The sequence below is a fragment of the Condylura cristata genome, unplaced genomic scaffold, assembly GCF_000260355.1.
Source record: "Condylura cristata isolate star-nosed mole 26May11 unplaced genomic scaffold, ConCri1.0 scaffold00038, whole genome shotgun sequence".
NCBI lineage: Eukaryota > Metazoa > Chordata > Mammalia > Eulipotyphla > Talpidae > Condylura > Condylura cristata.
Window position 1 is genome coordinate 1,297,752 of NW_004567139.1, and position 18,226 is coordinate 1,315,977.

Sequence of the window (18,226 nt, forward strand, 5' to 3'; positions counted from 1 at the left end):
GCTTCCCAGAGGCCACAGTCTTTCACCAGAGAGCAGGCTCAGGCTCGCTGGCACTGCCCGGCTGTGATGGTGAAAGTGGCCCCAGGAAGGTGGTGGAGGGACAAGGAAGACTGAAGCCCCCCTAAGCCCTCCTGAGCCCCTAGGTTGCTGACTAGCCGCCACAGCCCCAACGGGCAGTCTCATCTATCACAACGGCAGTCACAGCCTCTCTGCTTCTTTCTCTAATTTAAAATATCCTGTTTCCACAAGTCCACTTCCCCCTCGCGCCCTGTCTTATCACAGCTCCATTGTGAGTCTCCTCCAGAGGGAACAGGGCCAGAAGTTTCTCGGGGGCCCCCTCTGTCCTGGCCGGGCCAGAGGCAGGCGTCCACGCCAGATGGATGAATCAGCCGCACCACGAAGTCCAGCCATTGTGTAAACTTCCACACATTGAGTGGGGCCCTGGGCAGCACCCCACCCCCACCCCAGAGCTGACCTGGGAAGACTCACAGGACCCCAAGCTTCCTAGGGCCCCAAAGCCCTAGGGCTCTGGAATCAGACGCAGAGGGAAAGAGCCTCACACTGCGTTTCCTAAATGTGAGCCTGAGATGCCAGAGCTCCCATCGGCCGGGGATGCTGACAGGAGGCTGGGCCTCTGCTCCCAGCAGTTTTATTTCTTCTTGGTCGTGGGGCGACTGCACAAAAATAGAAACTGGTGGGTAGAACCCATCTCTTGTCATGGATTTTTTTTTTATTATTCTCTTGGCTTGTTAGGCAGGAAACGCCACCCTGCAGGGAGGGCAGTGTCCGCGGGCCTCACAGGATGCTTGGGGCGGGCTCTCAGAGGGGCCTGGCTTGGAGACCCTCTATTCTTTGGTTCTTTCTTGACAGCCAGCTACTCTGCTTTACCATACATCTGTCCCCCTGTAAGAAACATCTAGAAGCCAAAGAGAAAGCGGAGTGGAGGCTGAAGGAACAGAACCCAAAAGACATAGGCCAGTGTTTGGAGCTGAGCTGTGCTCTCTTCCCAGAGCCTTGCTGTCAGGTGCACGGACGTGCTCGGGCACCTCCCAAGATGGGCACAGGCAAAGCTCGAGCACTTTCTTGAGGGAGAGCTGGCTCTCCTGTTGGAGAATGAGAACCCCTCATCTCCTGTTAGCCAGGTTTCTTCACTTCGGCCCTCTGCCGTTCTGGGCTGGGTCATTCTCCACGATGGGGGTTTCCTACATATCTTAAGAGGTTTAGCAGCAGTCCTGGCCTCTACCCGTTAGATATGGTAGCACACCCCCACCCTACCTCAAATGATGAAGAGCAAAACTATCTCCGGACACCACTCAATGACCCCTGTGGCCCCTGCTTGAAGCTGTGGGACTCTCCAGCTAGACCCGAGTTCTCTCCTAGGGAAGAACTGACCACATGGCTGATGAAATAAACCACTTTACTCTTCCATTTTCAAATCCAGGATTTTGCTGTGGGTGGCCTGCAGGCCATTTCATAAGGCACTTTCGGGAGAAGCTGAGGCACTGTCAAACATCCAGCACTGGGAAAGAGCCAAGTTGGCATGGAAACAGCCCTGGCTTAGCCACGTGGTTGCACTCAGAGTGGCACCTCTGGCCTGTGTGCATAAATAAATAAATCTTAAAAAAAAAAAAAAAAAAAGAAAAGGGCCCTCCCTGGTGGCGCAGCGGGTTAAAGCACAGCACTGGGAAGCTAAAGCCACTTCAGCATGAGTTCGATCCCCGCGTGCCCCAAGGAGATCCACATGGCGCGGCAGACCTCTCCTGACCCGCCCACTGCTCCCCTCAGCAGTGTACTTTGTCCATCTGCCTATTCTGCTCCCCACTGTGTCTCTGGTGAATCCTCTGACTGCCCTGCATCTCTGGCCTGTACCCCAGTTCTGTATGCCTCTATAAATAAATCTTAAAAAAAAAAAAAAAGATGAAGAAGAAGAAAAAGAAAAGGCTGCCCCAACGTCAGGACCACAAAGACCAGTGACCCCACAGCCTGAGAGCCCTGCGCTCCTCACCCACCAGCACCCCTGGTGCTGGCAGAGCCCACCCTGAACATCTCTCCAAAGCAGGGCTGCTCCAGGCTCTTTGGCTTCTCTGGAAGAGCCGTTTCCCTCTGTATCACTCTGGGGAAAGGGGGGGCTGGAGGGCCAGAACTATGCCCAGTGAGTCTGATCCCAAAATAGCCCGCCCCGCGTGGGGCTGCTTGGGAGAAGTGGCGAAGCTAAGGTGGAGAGCGGGCACTCGGAAAGGCTGGCAGGACTCAGCTCTGCTTTGACACTGCGCGGCCCGCCCGAGACCACCTCCCGCCCAGGCCTTTATTTTCTCACGGGTCACCTTCGTCCCCTAACACATCCTCTCTCTCCCTCTCTGCCATTCTCTCTGCTGGTCAGCTCTGAACGGTCCCTCCACGATTTCTGGGGAATGAGAAAGACCCTACGCCGTCAATCAGGAATCGGAGCAGCACTTAGCGTGAGAACGCACAACAGCTAGAAAGCGTGGGAGCTTGTTAGAAATGCAGATACCCAGACCTGCAGTCTCAGAAGGCTGGGTGGTGCCAACCTCCTGCGCTCTAGGACAGCTCAAGGACCTTGTCTCTCTTCTAGCCCCGCTCCTGGTTCACAGCAGACGGAGGTTCCGCGAGGTTCTTGAACTCGCCCAAGGCCAGGCTGCTGTTTCTAAAGCAGACAGTGGAGATTCATCTGGAAAAGGGGATGCCAACGTGCAAACCAAACCAAAGAAGCTGGAAAGGGCAGGTGCTGGGACCAGCGTGCCCACGTCCACACTCCAGGCTAGGAGTGATAGCAGCGCCCCCCACTGGCTTTCTGAAGAATGTGAGGGCTGGTGAGACAGTAGAGGGTAAAGAAAGAGAAAAGGGAGTCACCAGAGGCCTGCAGCTTCCCCGCCCCGCCCCCACCAACTGCTGGCAGCTGAACCAGCACTTTCAGAAAGAGCAACAGCCTTGATTCCAGCAGAGGAACCTGGAAGGGAAAGGAAGAGGGGGCTGGCTCTGGTTTCGGTTACTCAGTCCAGCGCCCTGTCCGCCCTCAGCCCCTGGGCAGGCGTCGGCTACCAGGTTAGAAGCGAGATGTTCTACAGGGACCTCAGCCCCAGCTGAACCCTTGGGTGCAGTGGGAGCACCCCAACCTGGGAGTTGGGCAATGACTCAATTGGCACCCCAATTCTCTTAGGCTTTTTGGCTAAAGAGGACCGAATGCTTCCTCTATGGCAGAGACAAGAAACTGCGTGCTTGGGGTCATTAGCATCACACCCCTAATCTTATCGCATCCCCTTTTCTCACTAGTGCCATCTTAGTTAACAGATAGAGAGACGGAGTCCCAGACAGCGCAGGAGTCCCAGATAGCTTGGGTGCGCTGGGTAAAACCACACAGCTGCTAAGTGGCCGCCCCTGAGAGGCCTTGGGGGTCCCCCAGCTGAGCAGGGCCCTTGGTCACCTCCAGCCCTACAGGGCTGGGTTTCACCAGGCCTCCTGTCCAGTCCAGCCCCACCGGAGGGTCGCCAGGTCCCAACAGGCCCACTGAGGACTCCAGCAACAAGAACCTGCACAGACTCCTGCTTTTCAGGAGTGGTCGCTTTTCGGTGGCCAGGACCCCTCTCTGCTCAGGGAGCCTTCCCGTCCTCCCCTTTCCCTGTTAATAAACCTCTTGCTTTTCTGTAATTCTGGTATTGATGCTGAATTCTTTCCTTGCCCGAGTCAAGAACCTAGAGCGTCCCAGGGGTCCCTAGACCCTCACAGCCTGATTCAGCTTCTGTAAAGTGGGTTGTGAGGACGGAGTGAATGTGCACAGACCTCCGGGCTGCGTGCATGATGTGAGACTACAACCAGAGCAGCTGGCGGTGAGCGACCTCGGGACCACGGGAGGGCAGGGGGGCCCCTGGCCCGCCATTGCCACAGCCTGACTTTTCAGTTTTCGCTGAGAAAAAGGAAGAACAGAGGAAGCTATCTACTTTCGATTTGCATTTTTCTGGCTCCAAACAGACCAAAAATGCAAAATGAGATATTTAAGTCAAAATTTCCCTTGGGAATGGGGAAATTTCTGAAATTATTCTGGCCGGGTCAAGTTTCACAAGAGGCTACATTTCTGCGCTTACTATGAAAATACCATAAAAAAAATTGACTCAGCAGCGATTTCAAATTCAGATAAAAAGTAGTCTCTTCCTAGAGAGAGCACTTCTCAAACACTGGCAGCTCGGGACATCCGGGAGCTTCTGTGGTTCGGATTCTGGAGATTCTGAAGCTCCTCGCTGGGCCGGGCTGAGCCCACCAGTGCTGAGGGTTCCAGTCTGCAACCTCGCTGGTGGAGCCAAGTTTGACTTGAGTTCCAGCCCATTTTAAAGAAGTCGGGGAATTTTAAATATCCTCTTCAACGAGGCAAAACTAGAGGCCTGTGGTACTGAGTGAGAAACAGCACAGCGAGTGTTTATCCCTCGGGGTTGCCCCAATCTTCAGAATTTAAAAGTCCTCTGAGAGGATTTCACTTCCTCGGATTGAATTACAATAATTACACCAAAATGAATTGCTGGGTGTGCCCCCCCTTCCATGTCTACTTGGGCTGGAGCTCAGCAAATGATGGAACTGGAGAGGGGGGCAGGCCCGAAGCCAAGGAACAGACCTGTGCTCCCCGCCCCCACTGTCAGTGTGTGCTCAGGCTGAACCCCTCAAAGCAGGCTGTAGGGCAAATGCAGTGATTAGGCCCTTCCCACCCTCCTGCCCTAGTGTGGGTGCCCGGGCTGAGAGGTGTGGGCGCCTGGGCTGGGAGGTGTGGGTGCCAGGCCACATCTATGGCTGTGGACACCTGGGCCCGGGGAGGGGGTATGGGGGGCAGGGGGCAGGGAAGGGCTAGAGGGGCACCATCACCTACAGGAGAGCGAGGAGAAGCCCAGAAAAATGCTGGCCTGTCCCTGACTCGGCATTAAAGGCCTGTACAAATCTACCAAAGGCTCAACGTCATCATCTTTTAGTCTGTGAGAACCAACAGTGATGGTTCCCCCTGGGATGGTGGCAAAATGCGGGCACTGACTCACGGCCTGGAAGTCCAAGGGGGCCCTGGACCCAGGCTGCAGCCTCCCGGTGCGCCAGTGCCCGTGGGGGGCAGGGGGCAGCCTCGCCCTCGCTGGTGACGCCTGAGAGAGGCTAGGCCATGCGCACCTCGGGGTTCTGCGAGCACACCTGGAACACGCGGGTTAGCTGGGTGCAGCGCTGGAGGTGTGCGCGCCTGGCCTACGGCAGAATTCTGGGCTGGCAGATGAGAAATGTGCAGGTGGCCCAGGGCTGCTTTGCAAGGTGGTAAGAGAGTCAACGCTGGAGACGGAGCGCTTCTTTTTGGCTTCCTTTGCTCCCTTTCCCTGCCCACTCCAAGCCCCATGGGTGATTCTGGGGACCAGGCTAATTCACCAAGGCCCCCCACTCACCGGGGTCAGCTTTCCGGATCTCGCTGTACACGGTCTCCGTGCCCTTCGTCTCCAGACCTGGGGAGGGACCGGGCACAGGTCAGTAGCAGCCAGGGACTCCAGGTCATCCCACTGCTGGAGGGGAGCATCTGAGGCTCCCCCTGCAAGGCTGTACCCCGCGACTCTCCAGGAGCATCTAGACACCTTGTCACCCCTAAATCTGGGCAATTTCCTTGCTTTTGAGGTCTGCCCTATGTCACTCACAGCCTGGAAGTCCAAGGGGACCCTGCAGGCCTGTGGCCTCCTGCTCAAGGCCCTTTTCCTGCTCCTGCCCTCCTGTCCCCACCTCAACGGCACTGCCAGCCCCTCCCAGGACACCGGGCCATGGCCTCTCAATGACCAGGGTCTGGGCCTCGTCTATGACTCTGACCAGCAGGAACTGAGAATTGCTCTCAAGTCTGGCCTGCTGGCTAGCTGGCTTCAAATGCCAACCTGAGACTCACTGGCAGCTTCGAAGGAATCACTGGGGTCATCTTGGTGTTGGTGTTTTGTTAAAGAGTTCCGCGGGGGACACCAGTGCACAGACAGGGCTGCACCCTGTAGATGCTTTCAAAGCAGCAGAAGACCTGTCCAGGGCGTGAATTACGCCTGGGGGGTACCCGAGGGCTTGGGGACAAAGAGCCTCCAAAGAGCCCTGTGTCCCTCTCAAGGTGGTGCAGATGTACAGGAGGTGTACACACACACACACACACACGCACACAGTCTGAAGGCACTGTCTACACACTTGCACATGTTAGAAACACAGTGTGTGCACACACATCCCACCCCCAGGAAGCAAAACAGAGCCTGCGTCTCACCTGCAGGAGGGCAGGAAGCCTGGCTGTAAAAAGGTCCTGCGGGGCTCTCCCTGGTGACCCAAAGGGTTAAGTCTCAGCACTATGAAACTGGCTGTAGCCACTGCAGCATGAGTTCGATCCCCGGCCAGGGAGCTGACCCACATGGCGCGGCAGACCTCTCCTGACCCACCCGCTGCTCCCCTCTGCAGTGTATTTCAGTGGATCCTCCTGCTCTGCTCCCCACTCTGTCTCTAGTGAACCCTTTCATCCTGTGCCCCACATCTCTGGCCCACACCCCAGTTCTTGTATGCATAGATAGATAAATTTTATAAAAAAAAAAGCCCTGTGGCCACGTGGCTGGCCTTTTCCCACAGCTCAGGAAACAGTTCCAGACAGGGGAGGAAGCCACTGCCAGCCAGCTCGGTCAGTGCCCTGGGGCGAGGGGTCTCTTCCCTCAAGGCGGAAGGCCAGTGTGCTCTGGCCTCTAACTGCACCCAGGTACCCTCGACTTGCCCACGCTCAGGGACCACCTCCTCCCCAGCCGCACCACCCCCTGCTGCCTGCGTGGCCTTTTCGAGGCCCCAGTCCTCACCCTCCCTCCCCAGGACCAGTATTGCCCCAGCATTCAAGCACAGAGGCCTTCATGCTCCCCATCCCTGTGTGTGGACCCCTCCATAGCCCCCGGCGATCTCACTGCAACCTGGGGACACTTGCCCACGACATGCTGACATTATTTGTTCCTGGGCCCCAGAACCCCAGGCCGTGCTGGAACTCTTGGGCACCCACAAGCCCAGGCCTGCCACAGCTCGCTGGGGACACCTGGAAAGGTGTGAGGTGACAAGGAAGGGACCACATCCCCGCACCTGTCTGTCTCAGGCCCCCCATGCCCCACCCTGAGAAGCTCTTGCCCTAGTCAATCTGATCCCTGGGGTGTTGATTTTAGGATTAAAATCACATTCATCCTCACACTCTGATTGGCAGTGGCTCCTGTGTCAGGACCCTAACACCAGAAGAAAGCTGGTTCCCAACACGACAACAGAACTTGGGGTACCTAGCATGGCCAGGGCCTCACAGAAGGCCTCGTGGCAACCCCCTAAGGGCCCTGAGCAGAAGCTGGCACTCAGAGTGGCTGAGACGCCGGGCCCTGTGGGGACCCCTGCCTTCCGTAAGAGCCAGCAGGGATGCCACAGTACCCTACTCTCCCTCCACGACAGCAGATTTTGGGATGTGGAGGGAAGTTCCAGGGATCCCCATATCTTCTGGGGGATCCTCCACAACCCTGAGGGGCTCTGCTCCATGTCAGACCCAGGGAGGTCTAACGATCCTAACACTACTTTGTGTCCAGCAGGGCAGCGGAGGAAAGGGCGAACCGGGCCTGGTGCCCGGGGGACCAGCTGCCCAGTGGGGAGCCACAGGCTGTGGTGCAGATGAGTGTCCGCTGCAGATCAGGCCCCGGGGTCCCTGGCAGCTCACCCTCTGACCCAGCCCCACCCTGGGAGCTGGGCGCGGTGGGAAAGGACAGGAGCCAGGCACTGGGGCCCAAGTCTGGGGTCTGCAGACCCTGAGAAGTCCCGTGCTCACCTGCACATAGCGGGTAGCCGTGGGCCACCTGGTCACCCAGGGGGCCCCGTCACTGCACAACTGCATACCACCATGACAGTGGCTGCTGTCCACCCTGTAGTGCCCAGCTGTGCTCCAGTTGCCCAGCTCAGCAATGGGGGCGGGGTGGGGGGGTCCCGTCCCATCTCTCCTCCCCTCCTCCCGCCCCTGGGCGGCAGCTGCCGGCTAATGACTAAACCAGGCCAGCAGGCTGCTGTCACAGCTGTCAAGGATGTTTCCGGACAGAGCTATATTTTGGCTTCTGTTTTTCTCTGTTAATGGAGAATCAGGAGGCTTCAACGTCACGGGGTTTTCCCAGCATTTAGCCTGCGAGCCAGCTTGCAGCACACCGGGCTTGAGGAGTTCCTTCCTGCCCTTCCTCCACCCCAAGTGTCCACTTGGGCAGCTAGCTGCCAGGGGTAGAGCTGATCACAGCCCCCTCCCCTCCTCCACCCCAGCGTTGCTGGGGGAGGCCTTGAGCACAGAGTCTGGGTTGGCCAAGACCAGGTCAGTTTGACTCACCACTGGCCTTGACACACAAAGCCCTTTCCTCACCCTGTGATGCCCCCTGGCCTGAAAGCAGGGGACAGCCTCACGGGCCAGGCCTGCTCTCACCCACTGTCCCTCCGCTGCCAGGAAGAGGGTCCAGAAAAGCCCCTCCAGTGCTTGACTGTCCAGACTCCACCCCAAAGCATCATGTGCAAACTGGAGGAGGTCAACTAAGGGGGAACCCCTTCCTGAAGCTCCGGGAGAAGGCGTTTGTCGTTTTGCAGAGTTCTTCCTTTTTTATTGCTTATCAGGGGACAGCATTGTTGATCTGTCAAGCAGAGCCAGGTTTCTGAATTTGAAGCATTCATGCACCGCACCTTAGGGGATTCGCTAACACTCTTCCGAGCCCCAAATCCCTTTAAAGAGAAAGTTAAACAGCTGGCTGTTCTGGCCAGAGCCCAGGATGCAGATGATGGAGGAACCTATCATCCCATCACCACAGCCTCCCATGATCTGAAGTCTCTTCTTGGGGCCAGATCCCCCCATCAGCCGGTGCCCCCCAGTTATTCAGTCAAGGAGCCTGAATTCCTGGTCGTTATGTTTCCCATGTTCTACAGCAATGTGTTTCCAAAATACACCTAGAATCCCTCCCAGTGGCCCCCCATCTGATCACATACTGGTCTCCCCTGTCCATTCGTGCCCTTCAAGCCATCATTCACAAGGAGAATTTTTAAAGGAAGAAGTGGGGACCAGCTTAAAGGCTTCCAAAGGCTCCCAGTGCACTGAGACTAGAATGCAGGGAACCTCACAGGCCGGCTGCCCTCCTGGGTCCTCCTTTGGTGGGGTGGCCTTCTCAGCAGCCCCAGTGGCTAATCTAAATGCCTCTCCTCAAATAAGCCTTCTGGGAGCACCCAAGCCAGAAGAGACACCCCTTTCCCGCCTTCCCTATCCCATCCTCTTGAGCGTGTGCTGTGACCCTGTACTATTTATTTAGTTCTGGGTTCCTTGTTTTCCTGTCCAGTCTTGGACCCTCCTTCCTCAGGGTCTCCTGCCTGTGGCATGTCTGGGGGCGGGGGGGAAGGGGAAGTCTCTGCTAACCACCCCCCTTCTGAGCTACTGGGGTGGCCAGACTCGGCCACAGCTCACGCGGCTCCGTCACGCTGTAGGCCTTACCTCGGTGGGGCTCTGGAGAGGTCACTTCCACCTCTGTGTACTCCACGTCCAAGGTCAGAGGCTCTGCTCAAAAGAACCACAGCGCCCAGGGGTGAGACAGGGTCTCTGTGGGGGACCTACCCGAAGGATTCAGGTCCTCCAGATTTTCAGGGGGAGCCAGGCACAGGCTGAACTTCATTCTAAATTGGTGGGAAACCTCAGGCTGATGGAGGAGCAATGTCACCGCACCCCCTCCATGGGGAAAGACACCCCCAGCCTGAGGCTTCCAGAGTGGATCTGTAAATGTTCAGTAGAACAAAACAGCCAGCATCGATCACAGCAGTCACCTCTGTTAACCTTCTTCCAGGCCCCAGGCAGAGAAAGTTACTTCCAAGATGGAGAGGATCTCAAGAAATGGGGAGTCGGGACCCCAACTAAAAATGTTTTGAGAGTCTGAGGTATAACCGAGTGTTAGGGCGCTACAGAGAAATCTAGAACATTTGTTGGTCTTGCTTTAGTGCTGTTATAATTTTGAAGCCCTAAAGAACTGAGTTTCCTCGATAGCAACTAAAATAGCCTTCCAGGCTCGTGTTTGTAGAATCCCTGGGCTTCTGCAGGGCTGGGCTCCCAAGATCGCAGCCACAGGGGAAAGGAATTTTAAATTGGGTGAAGCAAACTCTTGTTAATTGTCTTCAAAAACAAGACCACTATTTAATTTTTTTAGAGTACTTTTCATTTTTAGTGACTATGTAGGAGACAGAAAATCTTTGCAAGTTATATGTAAAATGTAAACCTAAACATCCAATAATCTTTTAAAGAAAAAGAACAATTCCACTGCCTCCCAAGTACCCAGTGCCTCCCCCGCCCCACCAGCCTCCGGTGCTTTCCCCCAGACTAGCTGAACTACCATGGACTCAGAGGTACAGACGGGATCACTGGTGGCCCATGCTGTTTTAAAAGCCACCTCTGGGCCCTCCCTGGTGGCTCAGCGGGTAGACGCAGCTCTAAGAAGCTAAAGCCCTTTCAGCACAAGTTTGATTCCCAGCCCCAGAGGTGACCCACATGGCGCAGCAGATCTCCCGGCTGCTCCCCTCAGCAGTGAACTTTGTCACTTTGCCTGTTCTGCTCCCCACTCTGTCTCTGGTGAATCCTCTCACCACTCCCTGCACTTCTGGCCTGTACCCCAGTTCTGTATGTATAATAAATGAATCTTGAAAAAAAAAAAAAGCCACTTCTGCCTCTACTATCCAAGAAAGAGAAGCTCCTCCCATCTGATTCAGTAGCCCTAGCCCCTATGAATCAGGAAGCTCCTTTTGGGATTGAACCTAGTTAGTTTTGACTGGGATTTAGGTAATGTCTCTCATGAAGGACACTTTGGAGAAAGCTACCGGTCATCTCTGTTTTACAAGTCAGCCAGTGACAGGGTGAGTAAGAGAGCTGCAAAAATATTCACAGGCCTTAAGAGTTTGGGTTCTTTTCCTCCGGGTCTTTCTTTGTCTAAAGGTTTCTATTAGTAATGATAATTACCTTTATTCTCATTTATTGGTTTCTTTGCATGGTTTGCAACATCTTCATTGTAACCTAGTTGAAAAATGACAATTAGGATACATGACAGTGGAAATTCTAGTTTTCTAGATAAACTGTTTCAAAAGGTCAGTGCCACTAACAAAGGAAGTCAAGTTGAACTTCTTCAGAGCGAGGCTGGCAACTCGCAGGTCCCCAGTGACCCACCATTCCACAGAGGGATGCTTCTGTGGTTGAACTGATCAGAGTTCAGGAATGTTTGCTTGGAACAAGCTTATTGAAAACAAAAGTTAATTCTAGCAGGGATGACCATGAACATGAGGACGCCGGCAAGGCAGCTCCCCAGCAGAGAACTGAGCAGGACCCCGAGGCGACCACCTTGGGGTGCAAAATTTTAAAGTCTTTTTTACCATGTTGTTCTTTATTAAAAAGAATTCTTGAAAGTGATGTAAACACTATTCCTGATGAAACACTTGGCTTTCCATTATGTATGTGAACCAACTTACTATTATGGCCACTAAAATATTGTTGTAAACCAAGATAACCCACGCAGAGACAATATAATGAGTATTTCTTGCATTCTGGAAATTTAGGGATTTAAAAATAGTATTTACGTAAAAATTGTATTTTATATAACTAATACAAATATCAAAAAAGGGTATTTTCTCGCTAGCATTTTGCTACATAGTGACTTTTCTGAATCTAGTGTCTAAGTGATGTGTCTGCTTTCTTCTCTTTGTATATCACTTCTGTGATGTCAAATGTTTTATGTCATGTCCTGATTTTATGACTCAATCCTGCAAGAATTGCTCATTTTTAAGATATAGTTCTCACTGTGCCTTACCAAAGGCATACTTGAACATTTTCTTATTTTGTGGGATACTGTTAGAGAATTAGAAAAGAATAAGGACAATCTATTCCCAAAGAAAGAAGAAAGCCCCAAATCTAGTCTGGGACAGAACGTTAGTGTGATGTAATTATGCCCTCTCCCTGCCTTGACCCCACTGGGAATTAGGGTCCCTGCTAAAAGGCTTGAGCCATTTTCCATAGCCCACTGGGACTGACCAAGCACCCTACTAACTGAACCTTAACCTTGAGTTGAGCCTTTTAACCAAGAATCCCTTCCCATTTTATTTTTAATTCCTCCAGTAACAATGAAATACTTGAACTTGCCTCCTGTCATGGCAAGTCTGAAATAAAAACCGCCTTGTTCTTTTAATGAAGAATTTCACCAGAGCAGATATTTCACCAAAGCTTTCATCTGCTGTCTGGGTTCTTACCGAGCATGACTGCATTCGGCTAATAGTCAAAGACTCTGAAAGTGACCCAGAATGGGTGTTGTTCTCCACCTTTCATTCTCAGGATGTTTAGAAGGAGGTGAACCAGAGTAGAATGTTCTGTCTTTCTCCCAAGATCTTTGTTTTGCTTCTTAGCTCACCAGCTGATTAGATTACATGCTTCTACTGGAAGCCAGGGCTTCCCTTCCAACCTGAGCCCCACGCCTAGGGCTTCTGCCTCTGGGAGGGGAGGTGAGTGCAGGAGCTGGGCGAAGTCTCAGGAGTGGCAGGAAACCAGGACTTACCATAATGCCTGCTGGCTTCGATGGTGGCATCCGACATCTTCTCGCTATTGGAGCTCAGAAGTGGTGCTGCCGGCCTTCAAAGGAAACCGAAAAGGGAAAAAATTAGACCATATTTGTGCTGGCTTTCACCCCAAACCAACAAAAGAATCAAGCAAAGACCATAAGAAAACCAGGAAGAGTTTCCAAAAGGAGGAAAACTACATTCTAGTTTGAAAAACATGTTTTTCAATTCTAAGATCATGTTGACAAAATCGGTTTTTATAATGAACGTTTTGTTTTCCCCTTCATCATCCTCCCTACCGCCTCACCCCTTCCTGCCCCATGCCTCTAACCTCAGAGCCCTCGGCTCATGTATAGGTGCCTGCGAGTGCCCGCTAGTTCTGGTGAGCACTTTACTGGGCCCCATCCTCTGCTAGGTCCGTGTCCAGTCTTTTCCTTTGTCATTTGGAACCTGTTTCCCTGCAGCCCCTTCTCTGCTGTGAACGGCTGTCTCATCATTCCTGTGGCTGAATCCCAATGGATACACACCAGATCTTCTCCCGCCAATTGTCTTTTTTTTTTTTTAAAGATTTATTTATGCACACAAGAACTGGGGTACAGGCCAGAGGTGGAAGGGCGAGAGGATTCACCAGAGACAGAGTGGGGAGCACATCAGGTGGAAATGATGGAGGAAGTAATAATAGTAAGGAGGTACCTGAAGACCAACTCACACTAAGGGTCTAGAGCAGAAGGAACTAGCACAGCCATTGACCCAGGTATAGAAACCAAGATCCTCAGGGACCAAATGCCTGGGTGACAAAGCTGAAGACCCAAGCAGGTAGCAGACTGCCGTAGGGGTGTCTATCACAGACCCACAAGGTGAAAGATAAAGGTATGGAGATGGAGCTCATTGTGGGATCTCCTGTCCCTTTCAGATTCTACTCAAAATCAACAAACCTAGGCTCACAAAGAGTGAGTCCCCCCAAAGAGAAGATGTCTATATCAGGGCAGTCTCTCAACTGGCACGGGGCCGCAGTCCTCTGCCCACCTGTGCCTAAGCTTCTTCCCACCGGCTCTCTCCCGCTGCAGGGCAGCAGCCTCCTGCCTGCCCGTGACCTGCACTATGGCGGGGGTTTCTCTGCACTGACCTCCCTCAGCAGAGGCCGCTCTCCTCAGGCTTTGCGCCTATAACCATGCAGACGTCTCTCTGCAAACCTGTCTCTTCTGGGGCAGCTCTCCCTGCCTGCTTCAGTCTATGCAAGTGTCCGATGCTCCTGTCCTTTTCCCTAATAAGCCCGCTCTTTAACTATAACTGAGTCTGTGTCATGGAGAAACTCGCCTGGGACCTCGCCGTGTGCCACTGAAAGGGGAGTTCTGGGGAAACCATTCCTAGGGTGAAGCCAATGACCCCGCACTAACTCCAGAAACGACATCAGATCTACTGAAACACATTCTGGGGGAGCAGTAGGCTGGTCAGGAGAGGTCTGCCACGCCATGTGGGTCAGCTCCCTGGCTGGGATCGAACTCCCACCCCAGTGGCTGCCCATAGCTTCACAGTGCTGCGCTTTAACCCTTTGTGCCGCCAGGGAGGGCCCCCTTCCACTCTCTTGATGGACCTTTCAGTGGCTTCCAAATCCTAGCTACTATAAATAATGCTGCCTGCAAACACTTTTTGCTGTTAAAGCGTTAGAGCCAAAGGAACCTTTTATCAGGTAAATCCCAACCCTCTAAATTCCCTGTCCTGGTGCTTCTGTCTCTAGGGGAACAGAGCTACCCTGTCCATGCTTTTAGATTTGTGATTTCAAGAAACAGTAAAAATAACACAATCATTTTTTCAGGCTAACTTTGTTTTGCCAAGTAAGTACATTTTTAAAATTCCATCTACTACCATTATAATTTCATGAAGGGGGGGAGGGGATTCACAAGTTAATAGTGTAGGAAGGACATGACCTCAGAATAAAACTATTCCTTCCCATGAAAGCAGAGTTGGCAGTTTTCCATGAAGACGAAACTACACACACACATTCACACGCACGCAGGCAGCTCCCTGCTACTCACACCCAAGGTTCTTCATTTTTCTTGAATTTTTCAGGAACCACTGAAAATTTTCTAAACTCTGAAGACTCCCTAGAGACAAGCCTGTCCATCCCCCCGGGGCAGCCACCTGCCTCCATAGATACTGACCTGGACATCTCCACTGGCATCTGCTTGGCTTTAAAAGAGAAAGAAAAAACTAAAGTCAGTATAAAGTCGCTAGTCCACAACGAGAGAGAGAGAGAGAGGTGTTCATGTTAACAATCCATGACTTTCTGGAAGATGTAGAACCATTAAGAACAGCAAAGAAAGCCAAATGCAGTCCCACTTCATAAACAAATGAAGCAGGTCTCATTACCAAGAAATTTCACACCATTTCCCCTGACATTTTGATCGTTTCAGTAAAGAGCAATTTTCCTTCGTGGGCTGTGAGAGCGCTGAACACGTGGTGCGGGGCCAGATTAGCCTGCTAAATGCACAGCTGCCTTTTGGATTCAAGACCATTCTGCAAAGGAAAAGCTAAATAGCTCCCCGACTCCACATGGAGCCTATAGGTTGGTAACCGTTCCGGAGCCGTCTCCATGGGGGTAGTTTTCCTGCTCTTTAGCAGCCCGGGATCCGCCCTCACTCCGTGGACCCCTCTGGTCCCGGGCAGCAACACCCTGGTTCCACCCTACCCCACAAGATACCCTGGCAGAACTTACTGCTGTTGTGCCCTTGACTTTGGGTCTGGACTAGCTGACTCGATTCCTGGGTGTGAGCGACTGATCCTGATTTTCCTTCCTGCGTGGTTAACCCCAAGCACAGGATGGAAATTACAGCCAAACGACAGTAATAGGACATTATTCAATATCTGTGAGGTGCTAGGCGTGTGTGTGTGTGTGTGTGTGTGTGTGTGTGTGTGTGTGTGTGTGTGATGCTCACAGTCCACTCTACCAATGACAGGTTTAGCTGTATCCGAATCCACAGCAGCAGCTTCTTCTAACTACATGCCAATGCAACTTGGCCCCAAATCTCTTTTCTGACTCCCCAGTTCAAAAAGCAATCACTTTCATTTAGGATTTTTCATCTAGGATTTTGATTTTGGATTTAGCCTAACTAAATCTAGAGGCCCACCCAGGCCCAAATCTTTGATCATGGTGACGCCCTCAGGAGATGAACAATTAATCACTGTGGCATCTCCTCAGTCCCCACTGGGGTGCAGCTCCAGTGGGCCCCACTCTCACCCCAGAAGCTGCAGCCCCACATGTCCGTGACCTCCCCAGCAAGGCCCGGTCAGGAGGGAGGGCCCTGGTTCACCTCTGCCTTTCTTCAGGACATAGCATCTGGCCCCGAGGATCAAGGCGGCGATGATCACTCCAGTGACAAACACGGCGATGAGTGCTTTCTTCCAGGGGGCAAAAAAGACTAGGAATGAAGCAAAATGAAATAGGTAGGTCTTTTTCTGCCAACAGGAAATCATATCACCCTTAAGCAACAAAGAGGACAATTTTCACAGGCCTCTTGGCTGGCATCTTGCCCTGGGCCTCCACCTGTGAGGGTCTCAGGTCTGCAGTGGCCCAGACATGGCGGCCTCTGCTGGAGTCAGCTGTGGTCTGAAGGACCTTGGGACTGACGCAGACTCCTTGGGGTGTGTTCAGCACCCCATCTCTAGGAAACCACCCTATCCCCAAATAGGTGGGTTCCCCTAAAGAATTACTCTTTTGCAAGACCTAATCCCCATGGCCACAAAGGGTCTATGGGTGAATATTTTACCAAAAATGGGCTCATTGAGATCTCTGTGCTGAAAATTTGGAATTCAGACAGTGTGAAGTTCTCCTTCCAATTCCTTGTGATAATCATTCACTTTTTTTTTCTTTAAAGATTTATTTATTTATGCTTACAGAACTGGGGTACAGGACAGAAGTGAGGAGGGTGAGAAGATTCATCAGAGACAGAGTGGGGAGCAGAACAGACAGATGTACTGAAATACACTGCTGAGGGGAGCAGCGGGCAGGTCAGGAGAGGTCTGCCGTGCCCTGTGGTTCAGCTCCCTGGCAGGGGAGTGAACTTGTACTGCAGTAGTTTTGGAGAGCTTCATAATGCGGTGCTTTAACCCATTGCAGCACCAGGGAGAGCCTCATTCACCTTTTATTCTGATTTTGAGTAGGTTTGTGTCACCTACAACTGAATACCTAGATGTCAGTCTCTTCCTCTTCACTGCACTGAAGTCTCACCACTCCCCCTTACAGAGTGCCGTGCCTGACCTGAGAGCCCACACTACCTGCTCTCCTGTACATATCACTCACCTTTGACAGTCAGGATATTGCTCTGGGGGGTGTTGCTCTTGGGCGGGTTGGCTCGGTTGAGGGCTGTGCAGTAGTACTGTCCCTCATGCTCCTTGCTAGCCTCTGTTCTGTGCCAAATGGCCTGGGTGTCATTCAAGGAGGTTTCGAAGAATGGCCTGTCCTCCTTATCTCTGTAAAACTTGTAGGTGATTGGGCCAGATGCTTCGTTCACGGCGCACTGAAGGGCAATGGTTTTCCCAGACTCCACCACATTGTCAAGCAGGAAGGAAAGCTTGACTTCATCCACGGGGGCTGAAAAACAGGGGAAGGGTTAGCACTGAGGAAAGAAAGGGGGGTGAGGAGGAACGTCACCGTCCCTGCTTATGGCTGGCCCCTCCGTGCTGGCCCAAAGGCACTGTGCCCCTTCCTCAGATACCCCCCTCAGCTCTCACTCTCCAAGCTTCCTTCTGGATTCCCCAGAAGGGCAATGCAGGGGACCCCATAGGGTGGCAGTGGGTGCTTCCAGTCCTCCTGTGGCCAGTGAGACCTGAGTGGACGCAAGGGGCATCTCCCTTCACTTTCAACCCCAGCATTACTGATGCTCAACCTAAATATAAGATGAATTTATGTATTCTCTTGAGGTGGTGTGTGTGTGTGTGTGTGTGTGTGTGTGTGTGTGTGAGAGAGAGAGAGAGAGAGAGAGAGAGAGAGAGAGAGAGAGAGAGAGATCTTGTTACTAAGATAAATGATCTTCTACAAATAACCTGGACCACACAACCTCCTCTGGCTATTGTCCTATTTTTCTCCTATTGTTACAGAGTTGCCTGTCTGTGGGCCCTTACCCACATGCTTAAGATTCAATTGTGGCCCTCCCTAGTGACACAGCAGGTTAAAGCACAGCACTGAGACGCTAAAGCCACTTCCGCCTGAGTTCGATTCCCGCCTGCCCTGGAGGAGACCACATGGCGCGGCAGACCTCTCCTGACCTGCCCGCTGCTCCCCTCAGCAGTGTACTTCATCAATCTGCCTGTGCTGCTCCCCACTCTGTCTCTGGTGAAAAAAAAAAAAAGATTCAATTGTACTGTGGACACGCACACAAAAGTTTCAATAATGGGTTTATTTACAAGGAGAAAGGAAAAGGAAAAACCCAGGGAGAGAGAGAGAAATACAAGTTAACTAGAGCATCCTACCAGTTCTGCTGACTTGGATTCCAATAGCACACTGAAAGCTCATCGAGAGCCAAATGACCAGCCACGAACCACCAGGCCAAGAATCCCCAGAGCCCACATGTCTGGTTTTATCCCAACCTGGCTGCTCAGCTCCACCCTCAGGTCCCAGCTGCTTCTCATTGGTATTGATGGGATT

General features: G+C 52.6%; 1 protein-coding gene across 2 annotated transcripts in view; it reads right to left on the reverse strand.

The window, feature by feature from the left end:
- PECAM1 (platelet/endothelial cell adhesion molecule 1) overlaps positions 1-18,226 on the reverse strand; it is a 47,329-nt gene that overhangs the window by 6,486 nt on the left and 22,617 nt on the right. For both annotated transcript variants that reach the window (XM_012733154.1, XM_012733153.1), the window contains 7 exons: positions 16,883-17,173; positions 15,894-16,001; positions 14,745-14,772; positions 12,582-12,655; positions 11,003-11,056; positions 9,497-9,559; positions 5,421-5,477 (listed from right to left, as the gene is read on the reverse strand). In XM_012733154.1, coding sequence (XP_012588608.1) covers positions 5,421-5,477; positions 9,497-9,559; positions 11,003-11,056; positions 12,582-12,655; positions 14,745-14,772; positions 15,894-16,001; positions 16,883-17,173 — 675 coding nt within the window. The remainder of the gene's footprint in view (positions 1-5,420; positions 5,478-9,496; positions 9,560-11,002; positions 11,057-12,581; positions 12,656-14,744; positions 14,773-15,893; positions 16,002-16,882; positions 17,174-18,226) is intronic.